This window comes from Coregonus lavaretus (assembly GCF_964263955.1).
Source record: "Coregonus lavaretus genome assembly, contig: HAP1_SCAFFOLD_7169, whole genome shotgun sequence".
In the NCBI taxonomy this organism is placed as follows: domain Eukaryota; kingdom Metazoa; phylum Chordata; class Actinopteri; order Salmoniformes; family Salmonidae; genus Coregonus; species Coregonus lavaretus.
In genome coordinates, this window is record NW_028157841.1 from 12,501 (window position 1) to 28,262 (window position 15,762).

The following is a 15,762-nucleotide window of genomic DNA, read 5'->3' on the forward strand; positions in this document are numbered from 1 at the left end:
CCATGTCCCTCCATCCCTCCACTGTCCTTTTGACTTTTTAGCCCATGGGTGTCATTTTTCCCCGCGGGTCGCATTCAGTCTTCACTGAGGTTCGGAGGGCCGCACTTAAAATGTATTATATTTCCTTGCCGTCAAAAGTTTGTCAAATGATTCCAATATCCATCGCTTTTGGAATTTTCTATGCTCCCTGACTGTCTAGCTTTCGTTTTGATGACTGTTAGCAAGCTGGACAGAGTGAATAGACTAGAAATGACTGTTAGCAAGCTGGACAGAGTGAATAGACTGTAAATGACTGTTATCAAGCTGGACAGAGTGAAGAGACTGTAAATGACTGTTATCAAGCTGGACAGAGTGAAGAGACAATACATGACTGTTATCAAGCAGGACAGAGTGAAGAGACTGTAAATGACTGTTATCAAGCAGGACAAAGTGAAGAGACTATAAATGACTGTTATCAAGCTGGACAAAGTGAAGAGACTATAAATGACTGTTATCAAGCTGGACAGAGTGAAGAGACTGTAAATGACTTATCAAGCTGGACAAAGTGAAGAGACTATACATGACTGTTATCAAGCAGGACAGAGTGAAGAGACTGTAAATTACTTATCAAGCTGGACAAAGTGAAGAGACTGTAAATGACTGTTATCAAGCTGGACAGAGTGAAGAGACTGTAAATGACTGTTATCAAGCTGGACAGAGTGAAGATACTATAAATGACTTATCAAGCTGGACAAAGTGAAGAGACTATACATGACTGTTATCAAGCAGGACAGAGTGAAGAGACTGTAAAATGACTGTTATCAAGCTGTACAAAGTGAAGAGACTATAAATGACTGTTATCAAGCTGGACAAAGTGAAGAGACTATAAAAGACTGTTATCAAGCTGGACAGAGTGAAGAGACTGTAAATGATTTATCAAGCTGGACAAAGTGAAGAGACTATACATGACTGTTATCAAGCAGGACAGAGTGAAGAGACTGTAAATGACTGTTATCAAGCAGGACAAAGTGAAGAGACTATAAATGACTGTTATCAAGCTGGACAAAGTGAAGAGACTATAAATGACTGTTATCAAGCTGGACAGAGTGAAGAGACTGTAAATGACTTATCAAGCTGGACAAAGTGAAGAGACTATACATGACTGTTATCAAGCAGGACAGAGTGAAGAGACTGTAAATTACTTATCAAGCTGGACAAAGTGAAGAGACTGTAAATGACTGTTATCAAGCTGGACAGAGTGAAGAGACTGTAAATGACTGTTATCAAGCTGGACAGAGTGAAGATACTATAAATGACTTATCAAGCTGGACAAAGTGAAGAGACTATACATGACTGTTATCAAGCAGGACAGAGTGAAGAGACTGTAAATGACTGTTATCAAGCTGTACAAAGTGAAGAGACTATAAATGACTGTTATCAAGCTGGACAAAGTGAAGAGACTATAAAAGACTGTTATCAAGCTGGACAAAGTGAAGAGACTATAAATGACTGTTATCAAGCTGGACAGAGTGAAGAGACTGTAAATGACTTATCAAGCTGGACAAAGTGAAGAGACTATACATGACTGTTATCAAGCAGGACAGAGTGAAGAGACTGTAAATTACTTATCAAGCTGGACAAAGTGAAGAGACTGTAAATGACTGTTATCAAGCTGGACAGAGTGAAGAGACTGTAAATGACTGTTATCAAGCTGGACAGAGTGAAGATACTATAAATGACTTATCAAGCTGGACAAAGTGAAGAGACTATACATGACTGTTATCAAGCAGGACAGAGTGAAGAGACTGTAAATGACTGTTATCAAGCTGTACAAAGTGAAGAGACTATAAATGACTGTTATCAAGCTGGACAAAGTGAAGAGACTATAAAAGACTGTTATCAAGCTGGACAGAGTGAAGAGACTGTAAATGATTTATCAAGCTGGACAAAGTGAAGAGACTATACATGACTGTTATCAAGCAGGACAGAGTGAAGAGACTGTAAATGACTGTTATCAAGCAGGACAAAGTGAAGAGACTATAAATGACTGTTATCAAGCTGGACAAAGTGAAGAGACTATAAATGACTGTTATCAAGCTGGACAGAGTGAAGAGACTGTAAATGACTTATCAAGCTGGACAAAGTGAAGAGACTATACATGACTGTTATCAAGCAGGACAGAGTGAAGAGACTGTAAATTACTTATCAAGCTGGACAAAGTGAAGAGACTGTAAATGACTGTTATCAAGCTGGACAGAGTGAAGAGACTGTAAATGACTGTTATCAAGCTGGACAGAGTGAAGATACTATAAATGACTTATCAAGCTGGACAAAGTGAAGAGACTATACATGACTGTTATCAAGCAGGACAGAGTGAAGAGACTGTAAATGACTGTTATCAAGCTGTACAAAGTGAAGAGACTATAAATGACTGTTATCAAGCTGGACAAAGTGAAGAGACTATAAAAGACTGTTATCAAGCTGGACAGAGTGAAGAGACTGTAAATGATTTATCAAGCTGGACAAAGTGAAGAGACTATACATGACTGTTATCAAGCAGGACAGAGTGAAGAGACTGTAAATGACTTATCAAGCTGGACAAAGTGAAGAGACTGTGAATGACTGTTATCAAGCTGGACAGAGTGAAGAGACTATAAATGACTGTTATCAAGCTGGACAGAGTGAAGATACTATAAATGACTGTTATCAAGCTGGACAAAGTGAAGAGACTATAAATGACTGTTATCAAGCTGGACAGAGTGAAGAGACTGTAAATGACTGTTATCAAGCTGGACAGAGTGAAGGGACTGTAAATGACTGTTATCAAGCTGGACAGAGTGAAGAGACTATAAATGACTGTTATCAAGCTGGACAGAGTGAAGAGACTATAAATGACTGTTATCAAGCTGGACAGAGTGAATATACTATAAATGACTGTTATCAAGCTGGACAAAGTGAAGAGACTGTAAATGACTGTTATCAAGCTGGACAGAGTGAAGAGACTGTAAATGACTGTTATCAAGCAGGACAGAGTGAAGAGACTATACATGACTGTTATCAAGCTGGACAGAGTGAAGAGACTGTAAATGACTTATCAAGCTGGACAAAGTGAAGAGACTGTGAATGACTGTTATCAAGCTGGACAGAGTGAAGAGACTATAAATGACTGTTATCAAGCTGGACAGAGTGTAGAGACTGTAAATGACTGTTATCAAGCTGGACAGAGTGAAGAGACTGTAAATGACTGTTATCAAGCTGGACAGAGTGAAGAGACTATAAATGACTGTTATCAAGCTGGACAAAGTGAAGAGACTGTAAATGAATGTTATCAAGCTGGACAGAGTGAAGAGACTGTAAATGACTGTTATCAAGCTGGACAGAGTGAAGAGACTGTAAATGATTTATCAAGCTGGACAAAGTGAAGAGACTATACATGACTGTTATCAAGCAGGACAGAGTGAAGAGACTGTAAATGACTGTTATCAAGCAGGACAAAGTGAAGAGACTATAAATGACTGTTATCAAGCTGGACAAAGTGAAGAGACTATAAATGACTGTTATCAAGCTGGACAGAGTGAAGAGACTGTAAATGACTTATCAAGCTGGACAAAGTGAAGAGACTATACATGACTGTTATCAAGCAGGACAGAGTGAAGAGACTGTAAATTACTTATCAAGCTGGACAAAGTGAAGAGACTGTAAATGACTGTTATCAAGCTGGACAGAGTGAAGAGACTGTAAATGACTGTTATCAAGCTGGACAAAGTGAAGAGACTGTAAATGACTGTTATCAAGCTGGACAGAGTGAAGAGACTGTAAATGACTGTTATCAAGCTGGACAGAGTGAAGATACTATAAATGACTTATCAAGCTGGACAAAGTGAAGAGACTATACATGACTGTTATCAAGCAGGACAGAGTGAAGAGACTGTAAATGACTGTTATCAAGCTGTACAAAGTGAAGAGACTATAAATGACTGTTATCAAGCTGGACAAAGTGAAGAGACTATAAAAGACTGTTATCAAGCTGGACAGAGTGAAGAGACTGTAAATGATTTATCAAGCTGGACAAAGTGAAGAGACTATACATGACTGTTATCAAGCAGGACAGAGTGAAGAGACTGTAAATGACTGTTATCAAGCAGGACAAAGTGAAGAGACTATAAATGACTGTTATCAAGCTGGACAAAGTGAAGAGACTATAAATGACTGTTATCAAGCTGGACAGAGTGAAGAGACTGTAAATGACTTATCAAGCTGGACAAAGTGAAGAGACTATACATGACTGTTATCAAGCAGGACAGAGTGAAGAGACTGTAAATTACTTATCAAGCTGGACAAAGTGAAGAGACTGTAAATGACTGTTATCAAGCTGGACAGAGTGAAGAGACTGTAAATGACTGTTATCAAGCTGGACAGAGTGAAGATACTATAAATGACTTATCAAGCTGGACAAAGTGAAGAGACTATACATGACTGTTATCAAGCAGGACAGAGTGAAGAGACTGTAAATGACTGTTATCAAGCTGTACAAAGTGAAGAGACTATAAATGACTGTTATCAAGCTGGACAAAGTGAAGAGACTATAAAAGACTGTTATCAAGCTGGACAGAGTGAAGAGACTGTAAATGATTTATCAAGCTGGACAAAGTGAAGAGACTATACATGACTGTTATCAAGCAGGACAGAGTGAAGAGACTGTAAATGACTTATCAAGCAGGACAAAGTGAAGAGACTGTGAATGACTGTTATCAAGCTGGACAGAGTGAAGAGACTATAAATGACTGTTATCAAGCTGGACAGAGTGAAGATACTATAAATGACTGTTATCAAGCTGGACAAAGTGAAGAGACTATAAATGACTGTTATCAAGCTGGACAGAGTGAAGAGACTGTAAATGACTGTTATCAAGCTGGACAGAGTGAAGAGACTATACATGACTGTTATCAAGCAGGACAGAGTGAAGAGACTGTAAATTACTTATCAAGCTGGACAAAGTGAAGAGACTGTAAATGACTGTTATCAAGCTGGACAGAGTGAAGAGACTGTAAATGACTGTTATCAAGCTGGACAGAGTGAAGATACTATAAATGACTTATCAAGCTGGACAAAGTGAAGAGACTATACATGACTGTTATCAAGCAGGACAGAGTGAAGAGACTGTAAAATGACTGTTATCAAGCTGTACAAAGTGAAGAGACTATAAATGACTGTTATCAAGCTGGACAAAGTGAAGAGACTATACATGACTGTTATCAAGCAGGACAGAGTGAAGAGACTGTAAATTACTTATCAAGCTGGACAAAGTGAAGAGACTGTAAATGACTGTTATCAAGCTGGACAGAGTGAAGAGACTGTAAATGACTGTTATCAAGCTGGACAAAGTGAAGAGACTGTAAATGACTGTTATCAAGCTGGACAGAGTGAAGAGACTGTAAATGACTGTTATCAAGCTGGACAGAGTGAAGATACTATAAATGACTTATCAAGCTGGACAAAGTGAAGAGACTATACATGACTGTTATCAAGCAGGACAGAGTGAAGAGACTGTAAATGACTGTTATCAAGCTGTACAAAGTGAAGAGACTATAAATGACTGTTATCAAGCTGGACAAAGTGAAGAGACTATAAAAGACTGTTATCAAGCTGGACAGAGTGAAGAGACTGTAAATGATTTATCAAGCTGGACAAAGTGAAGAGACTATACATGACTGTTATCAAGCAGGACAGAGTGAAGAGACTGTAAATGACTGTTATCAAGCAGGACAAAGTGAAGAGACTATAAATGACTGTTATCAAGCTGGACAAAGTGAAGAGACTATAAATGACTGTTATCAAGCTGGACAGAGTGAAGAGACTGTAAATGACTTATCAAGCTGGACAAAGTGAAGAGACTATACATGACTGTTATCAAGCAGGACAGAGTGAAGAGACTGTAAATTACTTATCAAGCTGGACAAAGTGAAGAGACTGTAAATGACTGTTATCAAGCTGGACAGAGTGAAGAGACTGTAAATGACTGTTATCAAGCTGGACAGAGTGAAGATACTATAAATGACTTATCAAGCTGGACAAAGTGAAGAGACTATACATGACTGTTATCAAGCAAGACAGAGTGAAGAGACTGTAAATGACTGTTATCAAGCTGTACAAAGTGAAGAGACTATAAATGACTGTTATCAAGCTGGACAAAGTGAAGAGACTATAAAAGACTGTTATCAAGCTGGACAGAGTGAAGAGACTGTAAATGATTTATCAAGCTGGACAAAGTGAAGAGACTATACATGACTGTTATCAAGCAGGACAGAGTGAAGAGACTGTAAATGACTTATCAAGCAGGACAAAGTGAAGAGACTGTGAATGACTGTTATCAAGCTGGACAGAGTGAAGAGACTATAAATGACTGTTATCAAGCTGGACAGAGTGAAGATACTATAAATGACTGTTATCAAGCTGGACAAAGTGAAGAGACTATAAATGACTGTTATCAAGCTGGACAGAGTGAAGAGACTGTAAATGACTGTTATCAAGCTGGACAGAGTGAAGGGACTGTAAATGACTGTTATCAAGCTGGACAGAGTGAAGAGACTATAAATGACTGTTATCAAGCTGGACAGAGTGAAGAGACTATAAATGACTGTTATCAAGCTGGACAGAGTGAAGATACTATAAATGACTGTTATCAAGCTGGACAAAGTGAAGAGACTGTAAATGACTGTTATCAAGCTGGACAGAGTGAAGAGACTGTAAATGACTGTTATCAAGCAGGACAGAGTGAAGAGACTATACATGACTGTTATCAAGCTGGACAGAGTGAAGAGACTGTAAATGACTTATCAAGCTGGACAAAGTGAAGAGACTGTGAATGACTGTTATCAAGCTGGACAGAGTGAAGAGACTATAAATGACTGTTATCAAGCAGGACAGAGTGAAGAGACTGTAAATGACTGTTATCAAGCTGTACAAAGTGAAGAGACTATAAATGACTGTTATCAAGCAGGACCGAGTGAAGAGACTGTAAATGACTGTTATCAAGCTGTACAAAGTGAAGAGACTATAAATGACTGTTATCAAGCTGGACAAAGTGAAGAGACTATAAAAGACTGTTATCAAGCTGGACAGAGTGAAGAGACTGTAAATGATTTATCAAGCTGGACAAAGTGAAGAGACTATACATGACTGTTATCAAGCAGGACAGAGTGAAGAGACTGTAAATGACTGTTATCAAGCAGGACAAAGTGAAGAGACTATAAATGACTGTTATCAAGCTGGACAAAGTGAAGAGACTATAAATGACTGTTATCAAGCTGGACAGAGTGAAGAGACTGTAAATGACTTATCAAGCTGGACAAAGTGAAGAGACTATACATGACTGTTATCAAGCAGGACAGAGTGAAGAGACTGTAAATTACTTATCAAGCTGGACAAAGTGAAGAGACTGTAAATGACTGTTATCAAGCTGGACAGAGTGAAGAGACTGTAAATGACTGTTATCAAGCTGGACAGAGTGAAGATACTATAAATGACTTATCAAGCTGGACAAAGTGAAGAGACTATACATGACTGTTATCAAGCAGGACAGAGTGAAGAGACTGTAAATGACTGTTATCAAGCTGTACAAAGTGAAGAGACTATAAATGACTGTTATCAAGCTGGACAAAGTGAAGAGACTATAAAAGACTGTTATCAAGCTGGACAGAGTGAAGAGACTGTAAATGATTTATCAAGCTGGACAAAGTGAAGAGACTATACATGACTGTTATCAAGCAGGACAGAGTGAAGAGACTGTAAATGACTTATCAAGCAGGACAAAGTGAAGAGACTGTGAATGACTGTTATCAAGCTGGACAGAGTGAAGAGACTATAAATGACTGTTATCAAGCTGGACAGAGTGAAGATACTATAAATGACTGTTATCAAGCTGGACAAAGTGAAGAGACTATAAATGACTGTTATCAAGCTGGACAGAGTGAAGAGACTGTAAATGACTGTTATCAAGCTGGACAGAGTGAAGGGACTGTAAATGACTGTTATCAAGCTGGACAGAGTGAAGAGACTATAAATGACTGTTATCAAGCTGGACAGAGTGAAGAGACTATAAATGACTGTTATCAAGCTGGACAGAGTGAAGATACTATAAATGACTGTTATCAAGCTGGACAAAGTGAAGAGACTGTAAATGACTGTTATCAAGCTGGACAGAGTGAAGAGACTGTAAATGACTGTTATCAAGCAGGACAGAGTGAAGAGACTATACATGACTGTTATCAAGCTGGACAGAGTGAAGAGACTGTAAATGACTTATCAAGCTGGACAAAGTGAAGAGACTGTGAATGACTGTTATCAAGCTGGACAGAGTGAAGAGACTATAAATGACTGTTATCAAGCTGGGCAGAGTGAAGAGACTATAAATGACTGTTATCAAGCTGGACAAAGTGAAGAGACTATAAATGACTGTTATCAAGCTGGACAGAGTGTAGAGACTGTAAATGACTGTTATCAAGCTGGACAGAGTGAAGAGACTGTAAATGACTGTTATCAAGCTGGACAGAGTGAAGAGACTATAAATGACTGTTATCAAGCTGGACAAAGTGAAGAGACTGTAAATGAATGTTATCAAGCTGGACAGAGTGAAGAGACTGTAAATGACTGTTATCAAGCTGGACAGAGTGAAGAGACTATAAATGACTGTTATCAAGCTGGACAGAGTGAAGAGACTGTAAATGACTTATCAAGCTGGACAAAGTGAAGAGACTATAAATGACTGTTATCAAGCTGGACAAAGTGAAGTGACTGTAAATGACTGTTATCAAGCTGGTCAGAGTGAAGAGACTATAAATGACTGTTATTAAGCTGCACCGAGTGAAGAGACTATAAATGACTGTTATCAAGCTGGTCAGAGTGAAGAGACTATAAATGACTGTTATTAAGCTGCACCGAGTGAAGAGACTATAAATGACTGTTATCAAGCTGGACAAAGTGAAGAGACTGTAAATGAATGTTATCAAGCTGGACAGAGTGAAGAGACTGTAAATGACTGTTATCAAGCTGGACAGAGTGAAGAGACTGTAAATGATTTATCAAGCTGGACAAAGTGAAGAGACTATACATGACTGTTATCAAGCAGGACAGAGTGAAGAGACTGTAAATGACTGTTATCAAGCAGGACAAAGTGAAGAGACTATAAATGACTGTTATCAAGCTGGACAAAGTGAAGAGACTATAAATGACTGTTATCAAGCTGGACAGAGTGAAGAGACTGTAAATGACTTATCAAGCTGGACAAAGTGAAGAGACTATACATGACTGTTATCAAGCAGGACAGAGTGAAGAGACTGTAAATTACTTATCAAGCTGGACAAAGTGAAGAGACTGTAAATGACTGTTATCAAGCTGGACAGAGTGAAGAGACTGTAAATGACTGTTATCAAGCTGGACAGAGTGAAGATACTATAAATGACTTATCAAGCTGGACAAAGTGAAGAGACTATACATGACTGTTATCAAGCAGGACAGAGTGAAGAGACTGTAAATGACTGTTATCAAGCTGTACAAAGTGAAGAGACTATAAATGACTGTTATCAAGCTGGACAAAGTGAAGAGACTATAAAAGACTGTTATCAAGCTGGACAGAGTGAAGAGACTGTAAATGATTTATCAAGCTGGACAAAGTGAAGAGACTATACATGACTGTTATCAAGCAGGACAGAGTGAAGAGACTGTAAATGACTTATCAAGCAGGACAAAGTGAAGAGACTGTGAATGACTGTTATCAAGCTGGACAGAGTGAAGAGACTATAAATGACTGTTATCAAGCTGGACAGAGTGAAGATACTATAAATGACTGTTATCAAGCTGGACAAAGTGAAGAGACTATAAATGACTGTTATCAAGCTGGACAGAGTGAAGAGACTGTAAATGACTGTTATCAAGCTGGACAGAGTGAAGGGACTGTAAATGACTGTTATCAAGCTGGACAGAGTGAAGAGACTATAAATGACTGTTATCAAGCTGGACAGAGTGAAGAGACTATAAATGACTGTTATCAAGCTGGACAGAGTGAAGATACTATAAATGACTGTTATCAAGCTGGACAAAGTGAAGAGACTGTAAATGACTGTTATCAAGCTGGACAGAGTGAAGAGACTGTAAATGACTGTTATCAAGCAGGACAGAGTGAAGAGACTATACATGACTGTTATCAAGCTGGACAGAGTGAAGAGACTGTAAATGACTTATCAAGCTGGACAAAGTGAAGAGACTGTGAATGACTGTTATCAAGCTGGACAGAGTGAAGAGACTATAAATGACTGTTATCAAGCTGGGCAGAGTGAAGAGACTATAAATGACTGTTATCAAGCTGGACAAAGTGAAGAGACTATAAATGACTGTTATCAAGCTGGACAGAGTGTAGAGACTGTAAATGACTGTTATCAAGCTGGACAGAGTGAAGAGACTGTAAATGACTGTTATCAAGCTGGACAGAGTGAAGAGACTATAAATGACTGTTATCAAGCTGGACAAAGTGAAGAGACTGTAAATGAATGTTATCAAGCTGGACAGAGTGAAGAGACTGTAAATGACTGTTATCAAGCTGGACAGAGTGAAGAGACTATAAATGACTGTTATCAAGCTGGACAGAGTGAAGAGACTGTAAATGACTTATCAAGCTGGACAAAGTGAAGAGACTATAAATGACTGTTATCAAGCTGGACAAAGTGAAGTGACTGTAAATGACTGTTATCAAGCTGGTCAGAGTGAAGAGACTATAAATGACTGTTATTAAGCTGCACCGAGTGAAGAGACTATAAATGACTGTTATCAAGCTGGTCAGAGTGAAGAGACTATAAATGACTGTTATTAAGCTGCACCGAGTGAAGAGACTATAAATGACTGTTATCAAGCTGGACAGAGTGAAGAGACTGTAAATGACTTATCAAGCTGGACAAAGTGAAGAGACTATAAATGACTGTTATCAAGCTGGACAAAGTGAAGTGACTGTAAATGACTGTTATCAAGCTGGTCAGAGTGAAGAGACTATAAATGACTGTTATTAAGCTGCACCGAGTGAAGAGACTATAAATGACTGTTATCAAGCTGGTCAGAGTGAAGAGACTATAAATGACTGTTATTAAGCTGCACCGTGTGAAGAGACTATAAATGACTGTTATTAAGCTGCACCGAGTGAAGAGACTATAAATGACTGTTATCAAGCTGGACAAAGTGAAGAGACTGTAAATGAATGTTATCAAGCTGGACAGAGTGAAGAGACTGTAAATGACTGTTATCAAGCTGGACAGAGTGAAGAGACTATAAATGACTGTTATCAAGCTGGACAGAGTGAAGAGACTGTAAATGACTTATCAAGCTGGACAAAGTGAAGAGACTATAAATGACTGTTATCAAGCTGGACAAAGTGAAGTAACTGTAAATGACTGTTATCAAGCTGGTCAGAGTGAAGAGACTATAAATGACTGTTATTAAGCTGCACCGAGTGAAGAGACTATAAATGACTGTTATCAAGCTGGTCAGAGTGAAGAGACTATAAATGACTGTTATTAAGCTGCACCGAGTGAAGAGACTATAAATGACTGTTATCAAGCTGGACAGAGTGAAGAGACTGTAAATGACTTATCAAGCTGGACAAAGTGAAGAGACTATAAATGACTGTTATCAAGCTGGACAAAGTGAAGTGACTGTAAATGACTGTTATCAAGCTGGTCAGAGTGAAGAGACTATAAATGACTGTTATTAAGCTGCACCGAGTGAAGAGACTATAAATGACTGTTATCAAGCTGGTCAGAGTGAAGAGACTATAAATGACTGTTATTAAGCTGCACCGAGTGAAGAGACTATAAATGACTGTTATTAAGCTGCACCGAGTGAAGAGACTGTAAATGACTGTTATTAAGCTGCACAGAGTGAAGAGACTATAAATGACTTATCAAGCTGGACAAAGTGAAGAGACTATAAATGACTGTTATCAAGCTGGACAAAGTGAAGAGACTGTAAATGAATGTTATCAAGCTGGACAGAGTGAAGAGACTGTAAATGACTGTTATCAAGCTGGACAGAGTGAAGAGACTATAAATGACTGTTATCAAGCTGGACAGAGTGAAGAGACTGTAAATGACTGTTATCAAGCTGGACAAAGTGAAGTGACTGTAAATGACTGTTATCAAGCTGGTCAGAGTGAAGAGACTATAAATGACTGTTATTAAGCTGCACAGAGTGAAGAGACTATAAATGACTGTTATCAAGCTGGTCAGAGTGAAGAGACTATAAATGACTGTTATTAAGCTGCACCGAGTGAAGAGACTATAAATGACTGTTATTAAGCTGCACCGAGTGAAGAGACTATAAATGTAGGTCCATTATAATTTCTTCACAGTTTGGATTTGGTTTTAGTCATTTCAATGTCGACTGTAAAAAAGAATTAAAAATGAAAAAATATATTTATGTTTTACTCAAACCACCCGCAGGCCATATGTTTGACACCTCTGCTTTAGCCCCTCTGCGTCTCTCTCTCTCTCTCTCTCCCTCTGCGTCTCTCTCTCTCTCTCTCTCCCGCGCTCTCTCTCTCTCTCTCTCTCTCTCTCTCTCTCTCTCTCTCTCTCTCTCTCTCTCTCTCTCTCTCTCATACTCTATCTCTTTCTCCCAAGTCTCTATAATATATAATATATCCCTTCAACTAGTATGTCTAGGGCTAGGGCTGTGCACCAACAAGCTGGTGTGGGGGTTGGGTTAGGGCTGGGGCTAGGTTAGTGTTAGGGCCAGGGACTGGTGTAGGGGTTGGTTTAGGGCTGAGGTTAGTGTTAGGGCCAGGGACTGGTGTAGGGGTTGGGTTAGGGCTGGTTCTAGGTTAGTGTTAGGGCCAGGGACTGGTGTAGGGGTTGGTTTAGGGCTGGGGCTAGGTTAGTGTTAGGGCCAGGGACTGGTGTAGGGGTTGGTTTAGGGGGCTGGGGCTAGGTTAGTGTTAGGGCCAGGGACTGGTGTAGGGGTTGGGTTAGGGCTGGGGCTAGGTTAGTGTTAGGGCTAGGGACTGGTGTAGGGGTTGGTTTAGGGCTGAGGTTAGTGTTAGGGCCAGGGACTGGTGTAGGGGTTGGGTTAGGGCTGGGGCTAGGTTAGTGTTAGGGCCAGGGACTGGTGTAGGGGTTGGTTTAGGGCTGAGGTTAGTGTTAGGGCCAGGGACTGGTGTAGGGGTTGGTTTAGGGCTGAGGTTAGTGTTAGGGCCAGGGGCTGGTGTAGGGGTTGGGTTAGGGGCTGAGGCGTGAGGACAGGGACTGAGGCCTGAGGACAGGGGCTGAGGCCTGAGGACAGGGGCTGAGGCCTGAGGACAGGGGCTGAGGCTAGGCCTGAGGACAGGGGCTGAGGCCTGAGGACAGGGGCTGAGGCCTGAGGACAGGGGCTGAGGCCTGAGGAACAGGGGCTGAGGCTAGGCCTGAGGACAGGGGCTGAGGCCTGAGGACAGGGGCTGAGGCCTGAGGACAGGGGCTGAGGCTAGGCCTGAGGACAGGGGCTGAGGCCTGAGGACAGGGGCTGAGGCCTGAGGACAGGGGCTGAGGCCTGATGACAGGGGCTGAGGCCTGATGACAGGGGCTGAGGCTAGAACTGAGGACAGGGGCTGAGGCCTGAATACAGGGGCTGAGGCCTGATGACAGGGGAGGCCTGATGACAGGGGCTGAGGCTAGAACTGAGGACAGGGTTTGGGGCTGGCAGACTCTCTGCAACTCTTGGCCTCTCCTCTAGTTCTCCAGAGGGAGACATTCCTCTCTCTCCATTTTCTTCTCTCTCTCTTTTTCTCCATTCTCCCCTCTCTTCTATCTCTCTTCCCCATCTCTTCTCTCTCCTCGTCTGGCTGAGGGACGTAGCATAGCAGGGTCTGTAGTCTGATTTACTACTACCTGTCTGTGTGTCTGTGTGTGTGTGTGTGTGTGTGTGTGTGTGTGTGTGTGTGTGTGTGTGTGTGTGTGTGTGTGTGTGTGTGTGTGTGTGTGTGCATACAGAGCAGGGTTGGGATGGTAAGTGTTTGGAAGAGTGAGTGTGTGAGCTCAGACATACACAACCCCAAGAGTACTCTAAACAAGAAGATCTCACACCCTCACAATCTCCACCCCTGCTCTCACGCACTGGGATGTGTATTCTGTTCATTTGTATGAGTGTGGGTGTATGTGGGTGGGTGGGTGTGTATGTTTTTGGTTTTACTATCCTCGTGGGGACCAGAAGCCCTCACAAGGTTAGTAAAACAAGGAACATTTGCCAGTCCCCACAAGGAAAACGGCTATTTTAGGCTTAGGGTTTAGGTTTAGGGTAAGGGTTAGAAATAGGGTTAGGGTTAGAATTAGGTAAAATAGGATTTTGAATGGGAATACATTTGTTGGTCCCCTCAAGGATAGTAAAACAAACGTGTGTGTATGTGTGTGTGTATACTGTGTTGCTAACAGTGTGTTCTGTGTGTCTAGATGTGGATGAGTGCCAGGCCATCCCAGGTCTGTGTCAGGGTGGTAACTGTATCAACACTGTTGGATCCTTTGAGTGTAAGTGTCCTGCTGGACACAAGTTCAACGAGATCACACAGAAATGTGAAGGTAAGACTGTCTCTCATACATACACACACACACACACACACACACACACACACACACACACACACACACACACACACACACACACACACACACACACACACACACACACACACACACACACACACACACACACACACACACACACACACACACACACACATACACACACACACACACACACACTCAAATCAGACTCAGACTCATACTTACATGTTTATCAGAACATTTAAAGGTGATGTTTTGTCAGAAGCAAATATTCAGTATTCAGTGTAAGTAGTCAATTTTACTCAGTATAAGGAATACGTTTATTCAGTATACAGTTAGCGTTCACTCTGAACTTCCTCAGGGCTGGTGGGTCACATACACAAGTTACAATGTACTTCTTTAATTTCTCCCTGTCACCCAGACTCTGTGATGTCAAATAACTTTATTAGTTTGACATTTCCTAATTGTAGCCTGTAAAAAGCAGTTTCCGATGAGTTGTGGTTGTTGCAGCTTCAGTCAGGATATCATAATGATCAGTGTAGGGAAACAGACCACACATACCCCCTACCCCTACCTCGCTACACTACACTACCCTGACATTAACCCTCATTAAATCAAACCTGCTCTCTACTTTCTCTAAACCATTTCATTTCATTTGATTGAATTGAATCAGAACAGACTTCAGCTGGTTTAATGTACATTTAAAGGAGCAGACTAAACTGCAGATCTAACTCTCTTCATGTTAGTGTGAGGACCTAGCCTACCCTTGGTGAGGGCAGAATACAGAGACATTCATCTATGGCCTCCCTACCAGAGTGGTACATAATGCAGACCTGGGTTCAAATACTATTTGAAATCGTTTGAGCGTTTGTTGAGCGTTTGATTTAGCCTTGCGTGCAGTTCCAGGGTTTGTGACTTTCCTATTGGCTCCATTGCTAAAGGTGAGCTAAATCAAGCACAGATACAGTATTTGAAATTATTTTCAGTACTATTTGAACCCAGGTCTGAGAGTATGGCTGTCCCCCTGTGGAACACACCAGAAGACAGAGGTTATATTATGACTATCCTGTTAAAGAACCAGACTCTTTAGAATAAAAACCTGCTCTGAACGTCTCCTTGAGACTTACATAAATAAAGCCTTATTCTAGCAAATATTAAAACTGTGAATAGTATTGGCCCATTAACAAAGCAGACAGACAGGTTATAACAG

General features: G+C 40.7%; 1 protein-coding gene across 1 annotated transcript in view; it reads left to right on the forward strand.

The window, feature by feature from the left end:
- The window catches only part of LOC311124839 (fibrillin-1-like), a gene marked incomplete at both ends in the record, with an annotated part of 15,778 nt that extends 1,211 nt beyond the window's left edge, over positions 1-14,567 (forward strand). The window contains one exon of the mRNA XM_084198944.1: positions 14,442-14,567. Coding sequence (XP_084055070.1) covers positions 14,442-14,567 — 126 coding nt within the window. The remainder of the gene's footprint in view (positions 1-14,441) is intronic.
- Between the last annotated feature and the right edge of the window lie 1,195 nt (positions 14,568-15,762).